The sequence below is a fragment of the Pristis pectinata genome, chromosome 3, assembly GCF_009764475.1.
Source record: "Pristis pectinata isolate sPriPec2 chromosome 3, sPriPec2.1.pri, whole genome shotgun sequence".
Taxonomy (NCBI): Eukaryota; Metazoa; Chordata; class Chondrichthyes; order Rhinopristiformes; family Pristidae; genus Pristis; species Pristis pectinata.
In genome coordinates this window covers 96,807,276-96,833,333 of record NC_067407.1, presented here as the reverse complement: position 1 = coordinate 96,833,333, position 26,058 = coordinate 96,807,276, and the positions used below count along the sequence as shown (strand labels likewise).

The 26,058-nt window shown below is 37.4% G+C and overlaps 1 protein-coding gene across 6 annotated transcripts in view; it reads left to right on the top strand.

The window, feature by feature from the left end:
• Positions 1-26,058, top strand: part of scaf8 (SR-related CTD-associated factor 8) — a 164,926-nt gene that overhangs the window by 45,662 nt on the left and 93,206 nt on the right. For all 6 annotated transcript variants that reach the window (XR_007956060.1, XM_052012778.1, XM_052012781.1 and 3 more), the window contains 4 exons: positions 10,747-10,883; positions 13,825-13,998; positions 22,182-22,261; positions 25,707-25,824. Coding sequence is in view for 5 of the 6 variants with exons in the window: in XM_052012778.1 (XP_051868738.1) it covers positions 10,747-10,883; positions 13,825-13,998; positions 22,182-22,261; positions 25,707-25,824 (509 nt within the window). In the remaining variant the exon portion in view is untranslated. The remainder of the gene's footprint in view (positions 1-10,746; positions 10,884-13,824; positions 13,999-22,181; positions 22,262-25,706; positions 25,825-26,058) is intronic.

Below are 26,058 nucleotides of genomic sequence, written 5' to 3'. Positions count from 1 at the left end.
ATTTTGTTATAATTTTATGGCTGTAACTCTTCATAACACCAGTCTTATTCCTGCCTGGTCAAGAAAACTGGACTTGTGCCATTAAAGGCAAGCCAAATGAAGGGCAGGGTACTTGCTGGGTTTACTTTGCTTACTAATTGCTTAGTGTATAACAAAAACTTTTTTCATTGGTTTGTAGTAAGTGCGAGCCTGGCAACCATTTTTTAAAAATTATTTACAGCGTGGTAACAGGCCCTTCCAGCCCAACGAGTCCGCGCCGCCCATTTTTTTAAACCCAAATTAATTTGATTAATCAGGAATGACATTGTACAGCAGCTTCAACTAATTTTTCTTTCCATCAAACAGTCTTGATAATGGCTGCAATGAATTTGAAACAGAAACTTGTAAATATTTTCTAGTTTTAGTTTATTCAGAAGATGCATGTGTGCCTGGCTAGACTAGCATTTATTTTCCCCTCTTTGCTTATGCATAAATATCTGTTTAAATTGGGAAATAGTGAGATTCACTTTGAGTTTGAGACAAATTATGATAGTTTGTTAAGTGTAAGAGAATAAGAATATTGGAGGATTTGGGTGTCCCATATGCAAAAATCACTAAAAGCTAGTGCATCAATATACATGTCATCAAATATCTTTATGAAGGTGTGCAAAACTAAGGAACTTCTACTTTATATAATACAGTGCTTTCTAGGCACCACAGCTCAGAAAAATCTATATTGAACATGGATGTGACACTGTGCGGATTCACCAAACTGACAGCGGAGCTTAAGTGTTAAACAATGAAAAAAAGGTTAAATTCCCTTGTGATTAGATAATTTTTCATTAGAACAGTAAACTATAAAATTGTGTTTGGGGGGGGGAAGAGTAATTGGTTGGGTACATCAGGAACATTAGGATGTAATCTTAAAATTAGAGGGGCTTTTTTGAAATGAAAGCAAAACTTTTTTGCACAGTGTTGTGTTAATCTGGAATTCTCCTCAAAGGCTGGATCAATTAAAATTTCAAGCTGATACTGATTTTTCGTAACTAAGAGTATCAGGGGAAAATTGGATCAAAGGTGGATAAACTGAGGTGAGATGTAGATCAACCAAGATCTTAATTTTCATTTATATAGTGCCTATAACATTGTAAAACATTCTGAGGCACGTAAAAGAAGCACCAAGAAGCAGGATATCATGAAAGCCATAGAAGGGGAAATTAGAAGTGGTCACCTGAAGCATAGTCAAACTTGTAAGGAGTAATTTAAAAGGGGGAAAAGTAAGAAGATTTAGAATGCCGGCACAGTAGGCTAAAGGAACTGAATACCTTTTGCAGTGTTCCAAATGGTTCTTGCTGTGTGTTTCTCTCTTTAATAATTATATGGGTTAAAAGTTGCATTCATTTTTGCAAAAAAGCAATGTCTTTGCTTCCGTTTCATGGAACATTGGACAGTCTTGTAAAAATCAGTTCCTGAAACATTTGTAATCACAAAATACAATATAGTATATGGAATTTGCCTCTGATTTCAAAACAGCATCAGTGGAGATTTACTTGTATCATCAATATTTCTAGTGGAAACGATCTCTGTAAATTTGCTGTAATTTTACTTGCCGCCAGTGATGGTTTTGTAGCACCTCTGTTGTAGAATAACAGTTCCTCGATCATAGACAACTCTTTATGTTGTAGATGCAAAAGACATTTATCATGCCTCATAATGCATTCTCCAATTTTGGTTGTCTCTTATGGTCAGTGATAATGAGTCTTTGAATAGAGTCCAATTTGGAACATCTTGGATGTTGAAATGGGTTACAAAAAAATGCTGAGCCCTGAAGTTCCAGCTAGTAGCATCTGGTGCTGGATTTATTAAAGTTAACATAAGCAAGAAAATGGTATGCAAAAAAAAGATTGCCACTTACATCATTTAAATCTCTAGTAGCTCATGGTTTTAGAGGAAAAGTAAGGAAAATGTAGATGTTTTGCTCTAAATTTTCTAAAGTATTTTTGGTTCAGTAATTTTCTCGATAGATTAGAAAATTGCAAATTTGGCTGCATTATTTATACAAGAGAGAAAGAAACCTGGAAATCAGAGACTTGTTAGTCTGACAACCATTGTGGTAAACTTATTGAAATGTATAATTAATGAATAAAGTGACAATCTTTAAGAACAAATTAAAGGAAACCAATGTAGATTTGTAATGGGTGGGATATGTCAAATAAATCTACATTGTCAGGAACCAAAGAAATGGAAATGTCCAAAAACCTAGTTTATCGGGGTTTTCACTAAGTAACTAATAAACTTTTACCTGAGATGGTAGTTAAAATTAAAGAATATGGAATTCAAGGCAGAGTGGAGTGCTTAAATAGGTATAATAGAATTGTATTCAAAATTCAAAGGAAATGAGCACCGGCCCTCCAAATATGTTTATTGCAGCAAGGTTTCACTATATTAATGATTGGATAACGCAGAAAGCCATTTATCCAAGTTTGCCAATGGCACAAAGATTAATGGACTTGTTAGTAGTTTGGCCAGAAACATAAAATGACAAAGATTCATTAACTAATCAAGAAATTTTTTAAAAAAAACTAGATTCTGGAAATCTGAAATAAAAGCAAAATGCTGGACATATTCAGCAGGTCAGAGAATAGAGGAAAGAGAAACTGTGGAAAGAGTATAGCATGAACGTTTTGGTCTGAGGCCCTTTGTCAGAAGTGACGAAGGTCTCAAACTGACTAAGTGAATGGACAAACCTATGGCAGGTGGAATCAACATGGGTAAGAAATGAGGTCATCCTTCCCCTCCTCTCCGTAAACCCTCAGTTTAACATCTCCTCTAAAGGACAGCACTTCTTTCATTGTTTCAGCTTGTGCTAATATACTCAAGGGGTTTGAAATGGCTTTCTAACTCAGAGGAGAGAGTGGTACCAACGAAGCAGCAGTTAACACTAAATGAGCTAGATTATGTTTGTGTTTGCAATTTTTTCCCAGATATTTACATTTGGCGAACCAGACTCTCAATGTTGCATTAGAGAGTGTGAGAAGGAGAGTTACAATGATGATGCTATAACCTGAAGTTTTTAATTCTGAGGGAAGATTAGATAATCTGGACTTAATAGAGGCAACTGAGAGGCTATTTAAATGAGATGGAAGTACTGGAACACAGGACAAAACTGGGAAGTTCCTTTCTGATCAGTATAGATACGGCAGTCCAAATGTCATCTCCTGTTTAAACAAAACTTGTAAGATTTCTAGTATGTTTGGGAGAAGTGGGTAACATCTATGGTTTCCATGGTCTGAGGTTCTCATTCCATTTTTTGAGTCTGTTGTAGACTATCTGTTGCTAAAGTAGGTGAATCTTGTTCTTTATTTTGGTTATTCCTTTGCTTCAGCATTGTGAAAAGCATGAAAAGTTCTGAGCTCACTTGTTCTCCTGACTTGATGGGAGTATCTTGCAATCTTGTGAGCTCCATGAATTGTATTATTTTAATCCCTTAAACCTTCTTTCCTGTGTCACTAATAAGTCTATCCTCTTTAGAACTTGCTCTCTAAACTGCTGTTTCTCTGTTCTTGGAACTCCTTGGAAGTTCCTTGGAAATCTCTGTCGCAATAAAGTGCCTGATAAGTTTTCTGTGTGAAAGACAAATGTAATTACAATATATTTTAAGCATTGCTAAGTGGTATAAATGCTGACAGAAATAAGTGACGTGGAACTAATGACCAAGGAACAGTGCAAGGGTATTAAACTTTTCTAAATATACGCAATCTTTTAAAAAATTTCTTTTAAGATGGTGCTTATTTCTTTAATGATTTGGTGTGAATGCAAGTCAACCATCTGCATTGCTACAAATAAGAAAAGAAAACAATGCAGTATTCTGTAACTCATTTCATTTATAGTTATCAAGGTAAAAAAAAAGTCATTGCTGAGGAGTGCACCAAATTTTCTTTGCTTTTCTCCATTATTAAAAAAATTCAGAAAAAGCATGGTACAGACCAAATCTAGTAATATACCATAACATCTTTTTCACACATGGATCTTCAGTTGATGTGTGTTTTTTTTTCCAACAGCAGTCATTTATATGATAACAAAAACTGAATTTATTTATTCATATTTCTCAGAGATATAGTAAACTGAAGCCTTACTACACTGGAATATCAGTCTACTTTTTCCCCATATCTGTGAAATAAAGCTTCAACTCTAAATCTTATGGTTTAGAAGTGAGATTGCCATCAACATGAGCCTTAGCTATCTCTGTGGTCAGATTGAATTATCGTGCATCTTACTGGCCTATTTTTCCTGCATTGAGAAAGCGGATTGACAATTTCAGCACCTTAACTAGAAGGGAAAGATGTTTTTATTCAATTTTCGGGGGGGGGGGGGGTCACTGGGCTCTGGCCAGACTGGTAATATATCACCCAACCCTTAATGCCACTGAGAAGGTGGTGGTGAGCCCCCAAGTACCACTAGTCTTTCTGGTGAAGGTACTACTTAATGCTGTTGGCTAGGGAGTTCAAGAGTTTGGACCCAGTGAAGATGAAGGAATAGAGATAGAATGGTATGCAGCTTGGTGATGGTGTTCCCATGCATCGTCTGCCCTTACCCTTGATGGTAAAAGTCACGTATGTGCTCGGTGTTGTGAAAGTAGCCTAGATGATAAACTGCAGCATTTTTAAATGGTATGGAATCTTGCGATGATACACTGGTGCTGAAGGTAATGAATAATTACGGTGATGGGTGAGATACCAGACAAGCAGGCTGCTTTGTTCCCAATGTTGGTGTTGAGCATTTTTGATAGAGTCATAGAGTTGTCCAGCATGGAAACAGGTCTTTTGGTCTGACCATCATGCCTATCTATACTAATACCACTTGCCTGCATTAATTCCATATCCCTCTGTGCCTTGCTCATTTAGGTACCTGTCCAGATGCCTCTTAAGTATTGTTACTGTTCCTGCCTCCTCCACCAGTCGTCTGACAGCTCATTCCAGATACCAACTACTCTTTGTGTGAAAAATTTACCTCCCAGAACCCCTTTAAACCTCCTCCCTTTCACTCTAAACCCATGTCCTTGAGCTTTAGCCATCCTTACCATAGGAAACAAACTCTGGCTATCTACCCTATCTATACCTCTCATAATATTATATACCTCTTATCATGTCACCTCTCGGCCGCCTTCACTTCAGGGAAAAGAGACCTAGCCTATCCAATCTCTCCTTATAACTCAAGCCCTCCAGTCCAAGCAACATCCTTGTGAATCTTTTTTGCACTCTCTCTATCTTAATGACATTCATTCTGTAGTGTGGAGTCCAGAACGCAATTCTGCAAGTGTGGCCTAACAAACATTTTACACATATGTCCCAAGTCTTGTATTCATTGTCTCAGATGATGAAGGTAAGCACACCATATGCCTTCCTCACCACTGTCTGCCTGGGTTCACATTTTCAAGGAACTGTGTAATTGTATACCAAGGTCTCTCTGTTCAGTAATGCTTCCAAGAGCCATACCATTCACTGTGTATGTCCAGCCCTGGTTTAACTTCCCAAAATGCATCACTTCACACTTATCTGAGTTAAATTCCGTCTGCAATTCCCTTATTCAGTTTCCTAGTTGATCTATACCCTGTTTTAACCTTAGACAACCTTCACTGTTTACTTCAGTGTCATCTACAAACTTTCTAATCATCCCACATACATTCTCGTACTAATCACTAATATATATATGACCAACTGAAGACCCAGCACCGATCTCTGTGGCACACCACTGGTCACAGGCCTCCGATCTGAAATGACCCTCAACTACCACCCAATTGGCTAGCTTTCCCTGGATGCCATGTGATCTAACCTTCCAGACCAGTCTGCCTTGCTAAAGTCCATGTAGATGACATCTACTGCCCTGCCCTCGTCAATCCTCATGGTTACCTCTTCGATAAAAAAAAAACTCACTCAGAGTTGTGATTCATGATTTCTCTCACGCAAAACCATGCTATTCCTTAATCATCCTTTGCCTTTCCAAATGCAAATAAATCCTGTATCGTAGAATCTTTTCCAATAACTTTCCCAGCACTGATAAAGGGTTCATCGGCCTGTGGTTCCTTGGCTTACCCATGCTGCCCTTAAATAAAGGCACATTTGCTATCCTCCAGTCTTCTGGTATCTCACTTGTGGCTAACGAAGGTACAAAAATCTCTGCCAGGGCCTCAGTCATCTCCTCCCTTGCTTCCCAAAACATCCTAGGATACACCTGGTCAGGTCCCAGGGATTTATCCATCTTTATGCGTTTCAAGACCTCCATCACCACTTCCTTTGTAATGCTGATATTCTCCAGCGTATCACTTACCCTTCTCTGAACTCGCTAGCTTCCATGTCTTTTACAGCAAATACAGACAAGAACTATTCTTTTAATACCACGCCCATTTCCTGTGTTTTCACACATATTGATCTTTAAGGGGGCCTACTCTCCCCTTGGCTATTAATATACATAGAATCTTTTGGGATTTGCCTTTATCTTATCTCAAGGATATCTCATGGCCCCTTTTTCCCCTCCTGATTTCCTCAAGTGTATTCCTATATCTCTTATACTCAAGGAACTCACAATCTCAGCTGCCTATACCTGACATATACAGCCTCCTATTTCCTAAGCAGACTCTCAATAACACTCATCACCATTGTCCCCTAGTCTTGCCGACACAAGAGACTGCAGATGCTGGAATCTGGAGCAAAAAACAAACTCCTGCAGGAACTCAGCAGCTCAGGTAGCATACGCAGAGGGAAATAAACAGCCAGCATTTCGGGTCGAGACTCCCATTCATTATTGATTTCCCTACACGTATCCTCCTCTAATTCCTGCTGATTATTTCGAGGGTGGGGTCATAGTACATAATAATCCCTTTGAGAGATGATTGAATTAACAATCTTGTTCCAGGGTCGCATCCTGAGTACCAGGTAATGTACTAGTAATTCTAAATTTAACCTATGTAATGTTACTCCCAGAACAGTCTTTTCTGATTCTGGGTGCTGAAAGTGAATGAAGTGTTCATTGCCCCAATACAGTTATTTTTCATTTTGAGCTTAAGGAAGTCATCTTTCCATTATAAGTAATTTTATATATCTGGTGGCTAGCCTGCTTAAAATTGTTACTGTGTTTAAACCAAAGTCAAAAGTAATCAAATTTTGAAAGCTTAGTTTTCAAGTTAATCATAAAACTGTACAAATTTATCTCAGGTGGGGGTAGGGGGGTGGTTGGCAGAATAGCTTATGGGGTGCTTTTTGTAAGGTGGGTTGATGGATTGAAAATGTGCTTATCTATTAAACAGCAGAAATTGTACTTCAAAAGAATTGATTTACTGGAAAGTACTTTGACCTAGACTGAAAATGCATTATATGAATGCAAATTCAGTTTTCTTTCCATATTACGTGTGGTAGAGTCATAGTTATACAGCATGGAAACAGGTCCTTCGGCCAAACTTGTCCATGCCGTCCAAGTTGTCTACCTGAGCAAGTTTCATTTGCCTGTATTTGGCCCATATCCCTCAAAACCTTTCCTATCCGTATCCATGTCTAAATGTCTTTTAAAGGTTGTAATTTTACCCACTTTTCCAGCTTCCTCTGGCGGCACGTTCCATAACCCATGTGAAAATGTTGCCCCTCAGGTCCCTTTTAAATCTTTCCCCTCTGAACTTAAACCTGTGCCCTCTAGTTTTAGATTCCCCTACACTCAAAAAAAGATTGTGACCATTCATCATATCTATGCTGCTCATAATTTTATATACCTCTATATTGCATTAACATCATCTGTAACTATTTAATTGGGCATGAAGACTAGTTCTGACTATTAACCACGAGGTATTTGGGCACATCAATTTGATGAGTAGTACATAGTGACCACTGACTGCAAAGATCAGTTTTTGGTCAATTGATCCTTTCCATTCTTTTAAATATCCTGGATATGATATGAATGTTTATAAAACACTTTTAGATTCACTCTTATGTGCTAATCTCTCTCTTCCATTCTTGGTCACTGATTTCTTCCTTCAGCTCTCCTCCTCAGTTTCTGTGTAAATCTAGTGTGGTTATATGGAGTCAACAAATTGTATCAGCAATGTTGCAAAAAAAATTTCTGTACTGTGATATCATGCTCTGGACCAACCATCTCTGTTGCAACCTTTCAGCAGTGCTCATTTCTTCAATCATATTTGTGTCCCTGATGGACTTCAATAATTGCCTCCAACTTATTGCATGTTAGTGTGCAATCAGTTAAATAGACATTAAGTGCAAATGCATAACAATGTGAAAAGCACACAGGATAGAAGCTTTATACATAAAAGATCAACTTAATGGTTGACAAGAAAGACCACAACCAGACCAAGACACCAGTGAGCACTGTCGGTGTGTGTGTGTGAAGGTGTATGAGAGAGAAGTGGAGGAGCTTGTAGATCATTTTAGTACCTAGTTATTTTGAGTAATATTATATTTTCATTTATTTGTTCACTTCTGAACACAATGATTTATGCTGAGGTACAGTTCCATGGATAGCAACAAGCTCTAGTGTTGTTTTTATTCATGTGACGCCATGAGTAGTCAATGTTAGTGGGAATTTAGACCCAACCTTGATCTTATTCTTGCTCAAATTGCGGAATCTACACATTTCTAAAAATTGTTTGCAGGTATCAGAAAAACCTTGGGGACTGGATTTTTTTTGGATTAAGTTTGCTATTATGGGGATATTGATGTCAACTATAGCAGTCCCTGTTAGCTGAATCTGGCTAACTTGCAACAAATTGGAAACATACTTTGAATTTTTCTAATGTGCATATCTGTAAGCACATCACACTGCACTCATGTATATCCACCCACTGGTTCAAAGAAAAGCTGGTAGCTTTGTTAGTTTTGGCATTGTGTAAATAATTGTTTCTATGTAAGATTGCTTTGTCATGGTATCATTGCATAAATTTTATAAGCTTTCCTGACTTGGTCATGAAGATTGATCAGTCTGGGTCGGAAAAGACTACTTTACTTTGCAGAAGATAGGAGTGTCAACCTAGGACCCTAAAAATATGCTTCCATTTAATGGGGAAACAAGCACTTTGGATCATAAATGTTAGGTATCACAAAGACATTCAGTGTGAAGTTTGTGAGGTATGTCTTTACACAGAAAATTATTAGAATTTGGAACTTGCTGTCACATGAAGTGGTGGTAGTGAGTAACAGTTAAAAATAATTTAGAGCATGATGAGAAAGAAATTAAGGGATATGATGAAAGAATGTGAGAGAATGAAGGGTCGCAGACCCGAAACATTGACTGATTCTCTTTCCACAGATGCTGCCTAACTTGAGTTTTCCCAACACTTTTGTTTCAGATTTCCAGCATCTGCAATTTTTTATTTTCATTAAGAAAACCGGCTGCATAGATTGGACTTCTATTTCCATAAACATAGAAGATTAAGGAGTGATCTAAAAAGAGGTGCTTATAATCGGGTTTGACAGGGTATACAGAAAGTGAGGAACTTGATAACAAAGAGCATAACCATAAATTTAGTTATAGGCTGATTAGGAGTGATACCAATAAAATTTCTTTATTCTTTATTATACAGAAATTTTAGGGGAATCTGGAGCTTGCTCACCCAAAAAGCTGTTGCAGTTGAGTTAATTAAAAAGTTCTAAATGGGTTAATATGTTTTTGTTAGGCAAGAATATTCATGGTTACCAAACCAAGGCAGAGGCTGAAATTAAGGTGCAAATCAGCCATAATCTAAATGAGTGATGGAATAGAAAGGTTGAATGGCAGCTCCTCTTTGAATGAAACAAGTATCCTGGTGGGCTATAAAATTCCTATAATTATTTTCTTGTCAGCATTCTCACCTCAGCCATGAAACCAGATGGTTTTGTGGATTCAAACACACTAGCATGCGTTGCCCAAGGCTGACAATTCAGTTTAGTAGTAAAAGGACTGCCCAGTCTTTTGGATGAAATCTTAAACATAATTCGTGGTCTCTCAGGTAGACATAAGTTCTGAATACGCTATTTAAAAAATAGGAGAATTTTCCTAATGTTTTGCTTAACTTTTATCCTTCAGCCAACTACTAAAATTATCTGTCAATTTTTTGGGACCTTTAAAATTTTAAGGTATAGGCAAATTGAATATGATTTGAGTGTAAAATGAAATGCAGTTCATGTCTTCAGAAGTATTCATTAGTATTTAAAGTTAAAATTTGATTAGTTAGGTTAGTTTCAAGAGTTGCATCCTTGTGAAGTTTCCACATGCAGTTTCTATAAAATCCTATCCAGATGTAATTTGATTAAATGAAAGCCTGATTGTTGCACTGTCAGAAAATGATCAAATTGACCCTTTTTTAAAAACAAAAGTATGCATTTCTTTAGTAGTTTAATGCTTAACATAGTTTTTAACTTGCATCTTAGTAGGTATGGTGTTTCATTTTTGCAATCATGAGGTTTTTGTCTCTAATGAGTTGGAAGTTGTTGTCGTCATCAATTTTTTTTGCCTCTTGATAATTGAAGAGCATTTTCCCAATAAAAGGGTATGTTTGCTTGAACAGAATCCTTGCAGTTAAGAAATTCCAAGCTTCCCTGAAAAATCAGATCTGTGAAACAATAAGAGTGCATTTGCAATGTTATAATGGAAACCGCATTGTTCATTATTTATGGATGCAGATGATGCATGTAGTACATTTCATACATGTATTGTGGTATTGTTTTGCTTATTTTTAACAGGAACTGTAAACTTTACAATTTGTATAGTAGTGTATACTTAATTTTCTAGGAACTCCAGCCACACCTGCCACTCCAGCTAATGTGGTGCAGAATTTACCTGATGCATGGGCCTCCATCTCTCAGCTTTCTAACTCTGATACAATTGCTGCTGTTGCGCAGCTTCTTCAGAGTCCCCAAGGCCAACAGGTATAGCGATGTTAATTCTTTTATGCTTCAATCAATTCTTATTCAATCACATTTCATTAAAATCAGTTTAGATGCATTTGGAGCTTATTTTTAATGAAGAAAAGTTAAGGTCTTCAGGTTGAAGCTGGGTTGCTGATGGCATTTAACAATTGTCCAGTTGAGCACTTGATTTGTTTAGTAGAAAGCAATGGACCAAGTGCAGGGAGATGGGAGTAATATGGATTGGTGCCCACTGTTTGGTATGGGCAAGTGGGCCAAATGGCCTGTTTCCTTCCTGTACAATTCCATGATTCTCTGTCCCTGATGCAGGCACTGAAATACAAATAATTGTTCTATGTACATTTAAGGGAGTAGTTGAACAATGGAAACTATTACAGCCTCAGCTAGTTTGCACACTGTCCCCAATGCCTGCAACTTTGCACAGGTACATCTAGGTATACATCAGTTAATCAGTTTGGTGCTCCTTTTTTATTCAGTGCAAATATCGAGGTGGCAAAAATGGAAACCAAGTAAACGTTGACATTTTTTACACTGTCCTAATTGGTGAAACTTGTTTAACTATGTTGAAAACAAAACACATTTGAAATAAAAGCATAAAGTGCATTTCAGGCAAGATCTATGAGCAATACAAGATCTATGATCTGATCAGGGACAGCCAGCATGGCTTTGTGAAGGGCAGATCATGTCTCACAAGCCTGATAGTGTTCTTTGAGGAGGTGACCAGACAGATTGATGAGGGTAGTGCAGTAGATGTGGTCAACATGGATTTTAGTAAGGCATTTGACAAGGTTCCATGTGGTAGGCTCCTTCAGAAGGTCAGAGGGCATGGGGTCCAGGGAAGCTTGGCCGTGTGGATTCAGTATTGGCTTACCTATAGAAAACAGAGGGTTGTGGTGGAGGGAGTGCATTCCGGTTGGAGGGCTGTGACTAGTGGTGTCCCACAAGGATTGGTTCTGGGACCTCTGCTTTTCGTGATTTTTATTAATGACTTGGATGAGGCGGTAGAAGGGTGGGTTGAGAAGTTTGCAGACGACACAAAGGTTGGTGGTGTTGTGGATAGTGTAGAGGATTGTCGAAGATTGCAGAGGGACATTGATAAGATGCAGAACTAGGCTGAGAAGTGGCAGATGGAGTTCAATCCAGAGAAGTGTGAGGTGGTACACTTTGGAAGGACAAACTCCAAGGCTGAGTACAAAGTTAATGGCAGGATCCTGGGTAGTGTGGAGGAGCAGAGGGATCTGGGGGTCCATATCCACAGATCCCTGAAAGTTGCCTCACAGGTGGATAGGGTAGTTAAGAAAGCTTATGGGGTGTTAGCTTTCATAAGTCGAGGGATCGAGTTTAAGAGCTGTGAGGTAATGATGCAGCTCTATAAAACTCTGGTTAGACCACCTTAGAGTACTGTGTCCAGTTCTGGTCGCCTCATTATAGGAAGGATGTGGAAGCTTTGGAAAGGGTGCAGAGGAGATTTACCAGGATGCTGCCTGGTTTAGAGAGTATGCATTATGGGAGAGACTAAGGGAGCTAGGGCTTTACTCTTTGGAGAGAAGGAGGATGAGAGGAGACATGATAAAGGTGTACAAAATATTAAGAGGAATAGATAGAGTGGACAACCAGCGCATCTTTCCCAGGGCACCAATGCTCAATACAAGAGGACATGGCTTTAAGGTGATGGGTGGGAGGTTCAGGGGAGATGTCAGAGGAAGGTTTTTTTACCCAGAGAGTGGTTGGGGTATGGAATGCCATGCCTGGGGCAGTGGTGGAGGCAGGTACATTGGTCAAATTCAAGAGATTGCTAGATAAGCATATGGAGGAATTTAAAATAGGGGGATATGTGGGAGAAAGGGGTTAGATAGTATTAGGCGAGGTTTAAAGGTCGGCACAACATTGTGGGCCGAAGAGCCTGTATTGTGCTGTACTGTTCTATGTTTTTATGTTAAAACTTGGGGCAGTGACACTTGAAAATTACAGCTTTCAATTCCCAGTCTTCAGTGCACTGCAAACACAAATGGTGTGTCAACTGTTAAATTGATAATTTTATCTTTAAAGAAAATTCTATATTTTTTTTGTTGGACAGTGAGGGAGAAATGCTGAACTATTTTTTTTATTTGGAAAGACATATGTATTTATGTCTAATTGTTAATAACCTAGTTCCAACCATTTGAAATAATGATGATATGTCTATACATTTTTTCTTTTAAGTTTCCTGTATTGTGGTGCAGTAACACATAGAACTAATTATTAATAAAGGTATTAGTTACTCCATTTACAACTCCTGTGGTAGGAAACAAATTTCCTAAGCTACTGAGACGCAGGAATTCAGTGTTGCATGTAATGGTAACAGTGTTGCAATGATAAAGCTGTCTAACTATTGTATCTAAAAGTATGTCTGTTCAAATGTAGACGCCACCATGCTATACTGATTTTGTTTTAAATCTGTAATGAAATTGAGTATTAATCCTGTCCACATTATATGATATTTATAACAACTGAGAAGGAATCCATCAAATCCATACCAACTCCTGGCAAAGCAATCCCTCTGGTCCCATTTCCCCTTGCATATCTCCCTGTACCTCTGCAACTTATTCTTTCTCACATCTGCCCATCAACTCCCCTTTACTCTTTTTGCCATTAACCTATTATTCAGGGTTTACAGCAGTGAATTAATCTATCACCATGTTTTTAGGATGTGGGAGGAAACTGGAGCACCCAGTGAAACCTGTGAGATCACGGAAAGAATGTGAAAACCCCACACAGACAGTACCCAAGGTCAGGATCTAGCCCAGTCTGAGGTGGCAGCACCAGACAGCCCACTCCTAACTGATTTTAGTAAAAGCTGGCTAATCAACTTTTTAAACTCTATTTCCAATATCATATACCTTTACGATGTGGATCCTACTGTATATATAACTAATGTTGTTATTTCCACTTTTGTATAAAGCTCCAGCAGTTGGTACAGAATCTTCAGATGCAGCAACAAAAACCTCAGCCATCTCTACTTCAGGCTCTTGATGCTGGGCTTGTGGTCCAACTCCAGGCCCTTACAGCACAGCTGACAGCAGCAGCAACAGCAAATACACTCAACCCATTGGAACCTCGACTTAATTTTAATAAGGTACAGTGATGCTATTGCATTTCAGAACTAATATAAAACAACTTGCATCCAATCATTTTACACTAGACTTAACATGCTATATTTAAAAAAAGTAGAGATGGTACTTTAGGGTTGCTCCAGTAATTTTCTATAATTTTCTTTAAAATACCCTAATTCCCCACTAGTCTTGGTATACATTTAATTTCAGTACTATTAAAAAATAAAGACTGAAAATATGAATAAAGTGGGCATAACATTTTCAGAGAAGGCTACTTTTTGATTTTATTTTAACTTTTCTACATCATCTAATGGTCATCAGTTTGGATGACCTTAGGAAGTTGAGTTTGTATGACTCCATATTGTAAGATATTTTTGTACATTAACAATAATCAGTTTTTGTTCTGAACCTAATGCTGAACCTCATGATAATCCATACACTAAGATTTTCATTGGATATTAAGGGAGTACATTTTACACAGGGCTACAAATCAGTTACGCTCTCCTACTTTTTCCTGTATGCATCCAATTCCATTTTTAAGATGTTTATAAAAATATTCCAAACATAACCTTATTGTTCTCTTGCCCATTGTGTTTACCTGTACTTAGTTACCCAACCTGCTGCTTACCTCAATCCTCATCTCTTGTTATTCTCTAAACCCTTGTTATCTTGAATATTTATATAATAAATCACAATCTTTATTTCTTTTCTTTCTTTTTCAATATTTTTATTAATTTCAAATAAGAAGTAGAAAATGCATGAAACAAGGGAAAAAAAAGAAAATGTTACAAAATAGATTGTACTGAATCACACTAGAAATCCCAGTGCTTCATATTGATAAACAAAAAAGATATCAATTGATATTGATAAGTTGGAATAATTTTATTATAAAAGAAAATCTAACCCCACTACCAAAACCAAAGCTGTTTAATAACATCCTAAAGACATAGTAGTATTGGCCAATATCTGTACATTAAGCACCAAATCAGTGGTTTTGAAAGTAGTTCAAAAAAGGTCCCCATAATAATTGAAAGTCCAGAATAGATCCAGAAATAGAGCAATGGATCTTCTCCAAATTTAGATATGACATAACATCCCGTAACCATTGAGCATGAGTGGGAGGAATAGTTTCCTTCCATTAAGCAATATAGCCCTCCTGGCTATAAGAGAAATGAATAATCCCGAATAATGCAGTTAAAGGATTTGGCTTAAAATTTATTTTAAAAAGTACAGAAAAAGTTTGAAATACCTCTGTCCAGAATTTTTCCAAACTCGGACATGACCAAAACATATGGATTAAAGAAGCCTCTCCGTTATTGCATTTGTCACAATAAGGAGATATATCCGAATAGAAATGCGATAACTTATCTTTGGACAGGTGAGCTCTATGGACCACTTTAAATTGAAGGAGGGAATGACGTGCACATAATGATGAAGTATTAACCAGTTTAAAAATTTGATTCCAGGTTTCCTCAGAAATTGAAATCTGCAGATCGCGTTCCCAAGCATTTATAATTTTGTCTAAAGTGATCTTATTCATTCCTGATAATCTATCATAAATCTTAGATATTGAAGCATCATAAAAAGGCTACAATTAAGTTATTATCTATTAAGTTATTATCTATTGTTCTTATCAGGATTTATAGGGAAGGTATGTACTTGAGATAGGACAAAATCTCTAATTTGCAAATATTGAAAAAGTGAGTTTTTGGCAAATTATATTTAGTTGCCATTTGTTCAAACGTTAAAAAAATTTCCTCCTACAAACAGATCCTGAAAACGAGTAATACCCAATCTATCCCATTCTTTAAAAACTATATCAGTCATAGAAGGTTTAAAGAAAAAATTAGTAAAAATGGGACTAGACAAAGAAAATATCAATAAACCATAGTATTTTCTAAATTGTAACCAAATCCTCAAAGCATGTTTAACTACCAAATTATCAGTTAGTTTATTTATTGATAAAGGAAGTGAAGAGCCAAGCGAAGAAATAATAAAAAAAAATTTTAACAGAATTAACTTCCAAAGAGACCCATACTGGACAGGCTTCGTGATTAATATAATGTAACCAAAAAGTAAGATTTCGTATATTGGCTGCCCAGTAATAAAACCTAAAGTTGGGTAAAGCAAACTCTCCATTATTTTTAGCTTTCTGAAAATGAACTTTATTTAATCTAGGATGTTTATTTTCCCATATGTAAGAAGATATAATTGAGTCAAGAGAATCAAAAAAAGACAGGAATAAAAACAGGTAAAGCCTGAAATAGATACATAAATTTAGGTAAAATATTCATTTTAATAGAATTAATGTGACCAATCGGCGATTATAGAGAGGGGTGACCAATTTGGTAAGATCCTTTTCACATAATTCAATAAGGCAAGAAAGTTCTCTTTAAGTATATGTTTATAATTCTTAGTAATAGTTGCACCCAAATAGGTAAAATAATTTCTTACAGTTTTAAAAGGAAGCTTAGTATCAAATGGTATCAGATTGTTCAAAGGGAAAAGTTCACTCTTGTGTAAATTCAATTTTTTATTCTGAAAATTGGCTAAAATGGGAAAGTAAAGAAAGCATAGAAGGTAATGAAGTCTCAAGATTAGAAATGAAGAGCAGTAAATCATCAGCATAGAGCGAAACTTTATGGATGGTACCTCCCCTAGAGATACTGGCAACCTCTGTAGATTCTCGAAAAGCGATAGCTGAAGGTTCGAGGACTAAGTCAAATAGCAGAGGGCTCAAAGGGCGTCCCTGTCTTGTTCCGCGTTGAAGTTTAAAAGTTTCGGAAAGTTGAAAATTAGTAAGAACACAGGCAGAAGGAGATAAATAAAGTAATTTAATCCATTGAGTAAAATTGGGCCCAAAGTTAAATTTCTCTGAAGTTTTAAATAGGTAACTCCATTCGACCCGGTCAAAGGCCTTCTCAGCATCTAGAGAGATCACACATTCTGATATTTCGTTAGAAGGAGAATATATAATATTCAACAAATGACGAATATTAAAATAAGAATAACGGTTTTTGATAAACCCCATCTGATCATAGGATATAATTAATGGTAAGATATTTTCTAATCTACGAGCCAAAACTTTAGATAAAATTTTAACATCAACATTTAGTAAAGAAATTGGTCTATATGAAGAACATTCCGTTGGGTTTTTATTCTTCTTAAGAATAAGTGAAATGGTAGCTTCATAATAAGATTGGGGTAACCTTCCCAATTTAAAAGAATCCGAAAAATCAGAACTTAAGTAATGAAGAGGAAGCCTTATAGAATTCTCCCGGAAATCCATCAGGGCCTGGTGTCTTTCCAGAGTGCATTGATCATATAACCTCGGCGATTTCCTCATGAGTAATAAATTTATCTAATTGTTTTCGGTTATCTGCAGAGAGTGTAGGAATATTTAATTGGTCAAAAAAGTTCTTTGTTACAGTACCTTCTTTAGAAGAGTCAGAACTATAAAGTTTAGAATAGAATTCTTTGGAAGTATCATTTATTTTTAAATGATCTGTTGTCCTTTGTCCATTGGCTTTGCAAACTTCTTTGATTTGCCGTCTAGCTATCGAGGTTTTTAATTCATTAGCCAATAATTTACCTGTTTTATCTCCATGGATATAAAATTGAGTTTTATCTTTTAAGAGTTGACTCTCAATTGGATATGTTAAAAGGAGATCATAGTTGGTTTTAATTTCAACTCGCCTTTTATATAAAGTGGGATCTGGATCCAAGGCATATTTTTGGTCTAAAAGTTTCAGTTGATTGGCTAAATCAATCCTCTCTGTATTAGCTTTTTTCTTAACGCTTGCCGCATAAGAAATAACTTGTCCTCTAATATAGGCTTTAAAAGCATCCCATATAATAAGACTAGAAGTCTCTCCCGGGGTATTATCTTTAAAAAGGAAAGTGATTTGTTTCTCCAAAAATTTTAAAAAATCTTTATCAGATAGCAAAGTTAGCCAGGAACTGTTTACTTGAGGGAGTACAGGGAGGTTTAAAGATAAAAAGACAGGAGCGTGATCTGAAAGAGCAGTCTCTTTATATTCACAGGATTGGATTGATGAAATCAATTGACTGTCAATAAAAAAAAATAATCCTGGAATATGTGTGATGAACATGAGAAAAAAATGAATATTCCTTGTCTTCTGGATGTAAAAAACGCCAGACATCAGTAACGCCAGTTTTCATTAAAAAAAGATTGAAGAAATAAGGTTGATTTATTAAGAGCTGCTGGTTTAGTAGATGACCTATCTAATCTTGAATCTAACCAACAATTAAAATCTCCTCCTAGAACCAGAGAGTAAAGATTCAAATCTGGCAAAAGTGAAAAAACTCGTTCAAAAAATCCTGGATTATCTGTATTCGGAGCATAAATATTGGCAAATACCATTAGTCTATTATCTAGCTTCCCTGATACTATAGCAGAACGACCATTAGTTTACGTTATTACCTTACGTTGAACAAATGAAACAGTATTATCTATAAAGATCGAAACCCCTCTGGATTTAGCCCGGAAAGAAGAATGGTATTGTAACCCTCTCCCTCTCCAAAGCGTAAAGTATCACAATTGCGCACATGAGTTTCTTGTAAAAAAAAATAATTGAGGCTTTGAGCTTTTTAATATAAGCAAAAATCTTGTTTCGCTTTACAAGATGGTTTAGTCCTTTAACATTAAAACTCATTAAATTAATCACTCAATCCATTTTAATAATGTTTAACTGTGAATAATAAACAAGGTAATACACAAGCCATATTAAGATGTAAATTCAAATAAGACGCTAAACTTTCTGATAGAGTAACTAAGCAACAAGACTTGGCTAAAAGCCCAAAACAACTTCCAAAGAAAGAACCCAATCCCCCTCCCCCCACCCAAAGAGAGAAAGCAGCCGACCAAAAGAAAGCTGGCATCTCTACCTAAAGACAGTATAACCCAAATAAACCTGTTGCCAATTTCTCAAGGTTGGTAAAATTCAACCCAGTCAAAACAGTAACTCGAAAAGAAACACCACGATTTCAAAATCATGAAATAACAAGTATCTTTGTTAGCTTATTAGTAAAAGACCTCAAAGGAACATATATATAAAATAACATGTCAAAAATTAAAGTACATAAAACATTCTAAGTATTAGTAAAGAGTTATCGAAAAAAATTTTAAAAAGTAGATGTTAATGAAGAAAATTACGAAGTATTTCAATCCTCAGATTCTAGAAAAGCCTGAGCATCTGCTGGAGAGGTAAACCGTTTGTACGAGCCATTTTTCAAAATGATTCTTAGCTTTGCCGGGTAGCGAAGCGAAGGCTTATAACCTTGGTTAGAAAGCTCCGACATGACCTTTTTAAATTTCACATGTTCATTCATAACTTCAGGTGAGAAATCTTCAACCATTATAATCTTGGTAGTTAATCATTCCTCTTTGGTGGGATTCACGAATCAAAAGGTCTTTGATTTGAAAGTCATGCAGCAAGATAATGACTGACCTGGATTTGCCTTCCATAAGAAATTTGTTCATCGGTGACTTATGTGCTCTGTCAATCTTAGGTGCAGCTTTTAAAATAGAAGGAAACAATTCAACCAGAAAGTTTGCAAAGAATTCAGTAGGTTGATTGCCTTCAACAAATTCTCTTAAGTCTGAGAATTCTGATGTTGTTCCGCCTGGTCCTGTTTTCTAAATCAATAATCTTCTGCTTAGCTTTAGATTGTTTTTCGCAAAGCTTTTCCAGGTCATCAATTTTCTCATCCAGAACAGAGAGAGATGCTTCATGTTGTTTAATCCGTTCGTCATAATCATGTAAAGTCTCTTGGAAAGAGTCCAACTTAGAATTAATCTGCTGAAGTTGCATTTGAAATTGTTCAAATTTCCCGGAAGAATCATCTATATGTTTTCGAAGCAATTGTAAAATAGATTCCAGAGATGCAGGAGAGTCATCTTCTTTAGTAACTTTAGTACCTTTGGCAGCCCTTATAGCCATGGTGAAGTAAAGTTGCAATTAGAGAAAGAGTTTCAAACCGGGTTGAAAAGGTAAGGTAAATAGGAGCTCTGGCATGTAGCTGTTACTCCATTGACGACCAGCAGGCTTCCCTTTTTTTCGAGAAAAAAATTTCAGCTTCTCCATTCTCTCCACAAAATATGGATGCAGAAATTCATTTATCACTTGGCTACATCATATTCAGATCTGTGACCTTAAAATATTTTCAAAAGTGTAGTGCCCACAACTAAACATTTTAACTGGGGCCTAATTTATAAATATTTATAACATTTGTAGAGACTTCTTTATTCTATGGCTCTGTTTGTAAACCGCAAATCCTCAATTTTTTTTAGAGATATCTTATGATCTTTCCTTGTCACCTTCAAAGATTTGTGCATGAGAACCCCTCCTAGATGTATCAGTTTCTTCTTGACCTTTAAAAAAATTCCATTTTGATTGTCCTGTTCATTTTCCTTTCTAAAGTGCATGATTTCAAATTTTGTTTTAGCATATATCTGCTAGTTTCAGCAGTTTGTATGCCTATCTGAGATCTGCTACTGTTTATAGTGTCTGCAATAATTGAGGCAGTTGTGGTCAGAGTTCAGTGTGCACTTTGGGGCATCTGGTATATTTCAAACTATAGTGTGGATTAATTGAAAGGATGCCAGAAATTGGAAGCTATAATTACAGTGAGAGAATTGAGAGACGGGGACTACTTTCTTTGGAGCAGAGAAGCCAAATAGAACATAGAACAGTACAGCACAGAACAGGCCTTTCGGCCCACAATGTTGTGCCGAAATAGCTAATCCCTCCTATCTACAGAATGCCCATATCTCTCTATTTTCCTCTCATTCCTATGCCCATCCAAGGCCCTCTTAAAGCCCCCAATGAATTTGCCTCCACCACCCTATCAGGCAAATCATTCCAGGTATCCACCACTCTTAGTAAAACAAAACATACCTCTCATGTCTGTTCTGAACCTACCCCCTCTCACCTTAAGTGCATGCCCTCTGGTATTGGATCGCTCAGTAATGGGAAAAAGATATTGCTTGTCCATCCTATCTATGGCCCTCTTAATTTTATACACTTCCAACAGATCAACCCTCAGCCTCCACCGCTCCAGAGAAAAGAGCCCAAGTTTGTCTAGCCTTTCCTGACAGCATCCATGGAGGGAAATGGACAGTTGACATTTCAGGTTGAGACCCTTCATCTGGACTAAAAGGTAGAGGGGAGTTAGCCAGTACAAAAAGGTGGAGGAAAAGGGTGAAGCAGGAGCTCGCAAGTGATAGGTGGATCCAGGTGAGGAGGCTTGATAAGCAGATGGAGGAGGGGAGAGTGGAAATAGAGACAGAAGCTGGGAGGTGATAGGTGGAGGTGACAAAGGGCTGAAGATGATGGAATCTAATAGCAGAGGAAGGTGGAGCATGGAATCAAGTTAGGGAGGTGTGAAGGGCAGATAGGAACAGTGTGGAAGGGGAACCAGTGGGAGGAGTGTGTGGAAGATGAGCAGATGGAATGGGTGGAGGAAGGGTAAGAAACAGGATGATGGGGGCAGGGCTGAGTGCAGGAACAACTGGGTGAATCTGGAGGAGAGAGAAAAGGGGGGAACAGTTTAGCAGAAGTTGGAGAATTCAATGTTTATGCCATCAGGTTGTAGACTACCCAGGCGGAATAGGAGGTGCTGTTCTGCTAGTTTGCATTAAGCTTCACCCTGGCAGTGGAGGAGACTGAGGACAGACCTGCTGGTGTGGGAATGGGGAGCAGAATTAAAATGGCTAGCAACTGGCAACTCCAGACAACTATGGCAGATGGAGCTCAGGTGCTCGGCAACACCGTCACCCAGTTTGCGCCTTGTCTCCCCGATGTGGAGGAGGCCACATTAAGAGCTCTGGATATAATAAAAAAAAAGGCCAGGGTATTTGAATGTGAATGACTGCCTCACCTGGAGGGGGCTGTTCAGGGCCCTGGGTGGTGGTGAGGGAGGAGGTGCACGGACAGATATTACACTAACTGAAGGGACTGTTCCTATGCTGTATGGCTCTGATACTAAGAAGCATGCTCCATTTGGGGTAAGGGAGGCATGTGACAATCTAAACACATTAATGGAATTGAAGAAATCTTTGTTTCTGTAGGAAGTTGCCATTCCAATCCAAACAGCATGTATGTATTGACAGGACAGCGTGACCAAAATCCATGGAAGCAACTGGTTGAGAAATATTGAATTTGACTTGTATGATTTATTGCAGAAACTCCTAGATAGATTTGAATATGATGAAGAGCATGATCGTTCAGATGAAACTAAGAAAGAAACATCTACATCCCAGCTGTAAGAAATTGTTTCATTTATATACTGTCCTTCCTCCAATTGCATATGGGTGCATTTCTTTCTTCTGTGAATCCTGGGACAGAACGCAGTTGTATTTTCATTGTATTATGTAAAGATATTGCAGACGAGAGGGAATGAAAATCGATGCTTCATCCATTGGTGTACATAATATTGTTTTTGGAAAAAAATATGAATTCCACATGTGTATCAGAAATACAAGTCGTGTGTGCTTATATTTTCTGGCTCCCGATTGCCATTGATTCCTGAATTGCATTTTTAGCAATTTACTTCACAGTTTCACTTTAATCTTCGGGGAGGTTTGCTCAGGATAAGAAAAGGGTAGTGGGCAGGGATTGTACCAAAGTCTGCAAACAAAAGCATCATGCTTAACTTATAGTCGTAATTTTGCTTCAAATGCTGTTCCTTAAGTCTTTTGCACTACACTTTTGAATTATGAAAGCTTTAGAATGCATGTCATGGGATTGGAATCTATTTAGTATTCAGAATATGATGGTTTATGCCTCTTAGGAAAGAATTATTTAAAACAAAAATGAATGTAGTGTTTTCTTTTAAGATTTTGGACAGTCCCCAGGTTATGTAACAGTTTCATTCCTGAGAACAGTCAATAAACCGATTGTTCTGGAAGCCAGAAACAAACAATTTCAGCAAGGGTTGATTAATATGAACAGTTAATTATTTTAGTGACAGTAGTACAGAATCAGAATATCCCACATTCAGTAGCTAGTTTTGATGACCTTAAAGAATCTATCAATGTAACATCGATTAGGTATTTTACAATTGTCATAGAAGAGATTTGCCTTGTCAGTTTCCAAAGCAAATCTTTTAAGTGGCCTTCTGCTCTGAACCAGCAGCTGAATAAAGACGATGTATCTGTTTGATTACTTCAGAGAGGTTACACGTAAACTTTTTTTTTGGAAGATTGGTTGTCTTTTGAACTAACCAGCTGCTACCCCTATTCCACAACTCCTGAAGATGTTTACATTTCTGTAACTAACTTTCCCATCTCAAAAAATGCTTAAGTTTATGGGAGAATTTGTATAAAGTTGGATTTAGGTAAGTCAGGTCTTATTGGGTAGGTAACCGGGGGAGCCATTGTACTTTGTGTTTTCTAACTATGGCTTACAAAGTTTTGATTCCTTCACAAATAAAACTAAAATATTTTTAAAATGGACATGGTAGAAAATTATTGAAAATAAATTTGCAATTGAAGCAGCATTATGTCAGTTGAACTTAACTGTAAGCAGAAATGATACAATTTAAATAATTATAAAACTGATAATGTGTCATAGGTGTTGCATTAAAAGGTGATAACACATATTTGGTTTTGAAGTCAAGTATTACAGAAGAAAAAAACTAAAGCAAGAGAGAGCCATTTCACAGCTGACCAAGAAATCTGTGTTTGGAAATTTAGTTCTCAGTACTTTCTAACTGAATGTCAGGCTGCAGTGTATTTTCAGAGGTTAATTAGACACCATTTATTTTTAGGCCATACTTCACAAACACAGAATGTGAGTAATCCTTAGAACATCTAGGTTTTATTTATTCAATGTTCCCATAACATTATGATTCTATATTAAAATTCTTTCTCTGTCTCCATTGCATTTCTTTCCTGAATGTTTGTCAACAGAGAAGGGTTATGGTTTGAAGAATTGAAGCAAAATACTGTTAGCCCGTGGCATATTGTGTTACCGGATGGGAGCATGTTGCCTTCAACTTGTGAATTCAGTTCTCCCTTCCTCTGTTGGTCAATGATTGATACTATGGTTCAATTCCCAGAGGAACCAGGGAATCTATCCCTTCATTTGTCTGTGCTGCTGAATTTTTTTGTGATAATCAGGGACCATGACGGTTAAAGCCGATGGAAACGCACACAAAATTTTCAGCAGGTCACTGAAAAATGTCTGTCTTCAAAATTATAATTAACCCATTTCTAAGACACTCACCCACAAAGCAGCTGATATTTACTTTCAGTTTATGTTACATAATATCAGTTCAAAGTTGGACTTAATGACCAAGTTGCAAGTCTTTTTGTAAAAAAGAAATGCCAGGGAGTATTGGTATTGGTTTATTATTGTCACTTGTACCGAGGTACAGTGAAAAACTTGTCTTGCATACCGATCATACAGGTCAATTCATTGCACAGTGCAGTTACATTGAGTTAGTACAGAGTCCATTGATGTAGTACAGGTAAAAACAATAACAGTACAGAGTAGAATGTCACAGCTACAAAGAAAGTACAGTGCAATAAGGTGCAAGGTCACAATAAGGTAGAGCGTGAGGTCAGAGTCCATGTCATTGTATAAGGGAACCGTTCAATAGTGTTGTCACAGTGGGGTAGAAGCTGTCCTTAAGTCTGGTGGTACGTGCCCTCAGGCTCCTGTATCTTCTACCCGATGGAAAAGGAGAGAAGAGAGAATGACCCGGATGGGTGGGGTCTTTGATTATACTGGCTGCTTCACCAAAACAGCGAGAGGTAAAGACAGTTCAAGGAGGGGAGGCCGGTGTCCGTGATGTGCTGGGCTGTGTCCACAACTCTCTGCAGTTTCTTGCAGTCCTGGGCAGAGCAGTTGCCGTACTAAGCCGTGATACATCCAGACAGGATGCTTTCTGTGATGCATTGGTAAAAGTTGGTGAGAGTCAAAGGGGACAAACCGAATTTCTTTAGCCTCCTGAGGAACTAGAGGCGCTGGTGAGCTTTCTTGGCCATGGCTTCTACGTGATTTGACCAGGACAGGCTGTTGGTGGTATTCACTCCCAGGAACTTGAAGCTCTCAACCCTCTCGACCTCAGCACCATTGATGTAGACAGGTGCATGTACACCGCCCCCTTTCCTGAAGTCAATGACCAGCTCTTTTGTTTTGTTGACATTGAGGGAAAGGTTGTTGTCATGACACCATTCCATTAAGCTTTCTATCTCCTTCCTGTACTCTGACTCATCGCTGTTTGAGATACGGCCTACAACGGTGGTATCATCTGCAAACTTGTAGATGGAGTTCTGGCCACACAGTTATGAGTGTACAGGGAGTAGAGGGCTGAGGATGCAGCCTTGTGGGGCACCAGTGTTGAGAATAATTGTGCCAGAGGTATTGCTTCCTATCCTCAGTAATTCTAAGTAGTAATTTCAGTTAAGAACAGACTAGTAAGTAAATGATTTTAGCAAAACGTTGGAGTTTCATAATGTTGCCCATCATCTGTTGAAGAAAATAACTTGCCTTGGTGTAATCCTAATGATATGCAGATATCATCCTAATATATTTGTAAAATGGCTGTCTGATTTAAATACAGATGAAATACTCAGATGTACTGTGTTATTTTGAAAGCTATAAATATACTACTCAGTTAACTGTTAGTTTTCCCCATACGCTCTTAGAGAAGTACTGTTGATTGCATCTATTTGGTAAATGGTTACCTCTTTGACTTGCAGACCTCTTGTAACTGAGACCATGAACACATCACTTTTTCAGCAGCTGGCTGAGCAGTTCCAGCAGCAAAACTTTGAGCAACTTCGGCAGCAGTTGATGGAGCAACAACAGACCCAACAGGTACATGCAGAAGCATGAAGAGTAATTGTTAATAGAATCAACATGTTCTTATACGTTTGGTCTAGCAAGCTCCCAGATACCATGATTGGTTTAAAAAAAGTACTTAAAACTGTTTCAGTAGTGATGATCAAAGCAAAAGAGTAAAGAAATATTGTACCTCCAAAGTGGTGCAGTTTAGTTTATACTTGCATTACTTTCCTTGAAGCAGTCGGTATTTTTATTCAGTATGTGGAC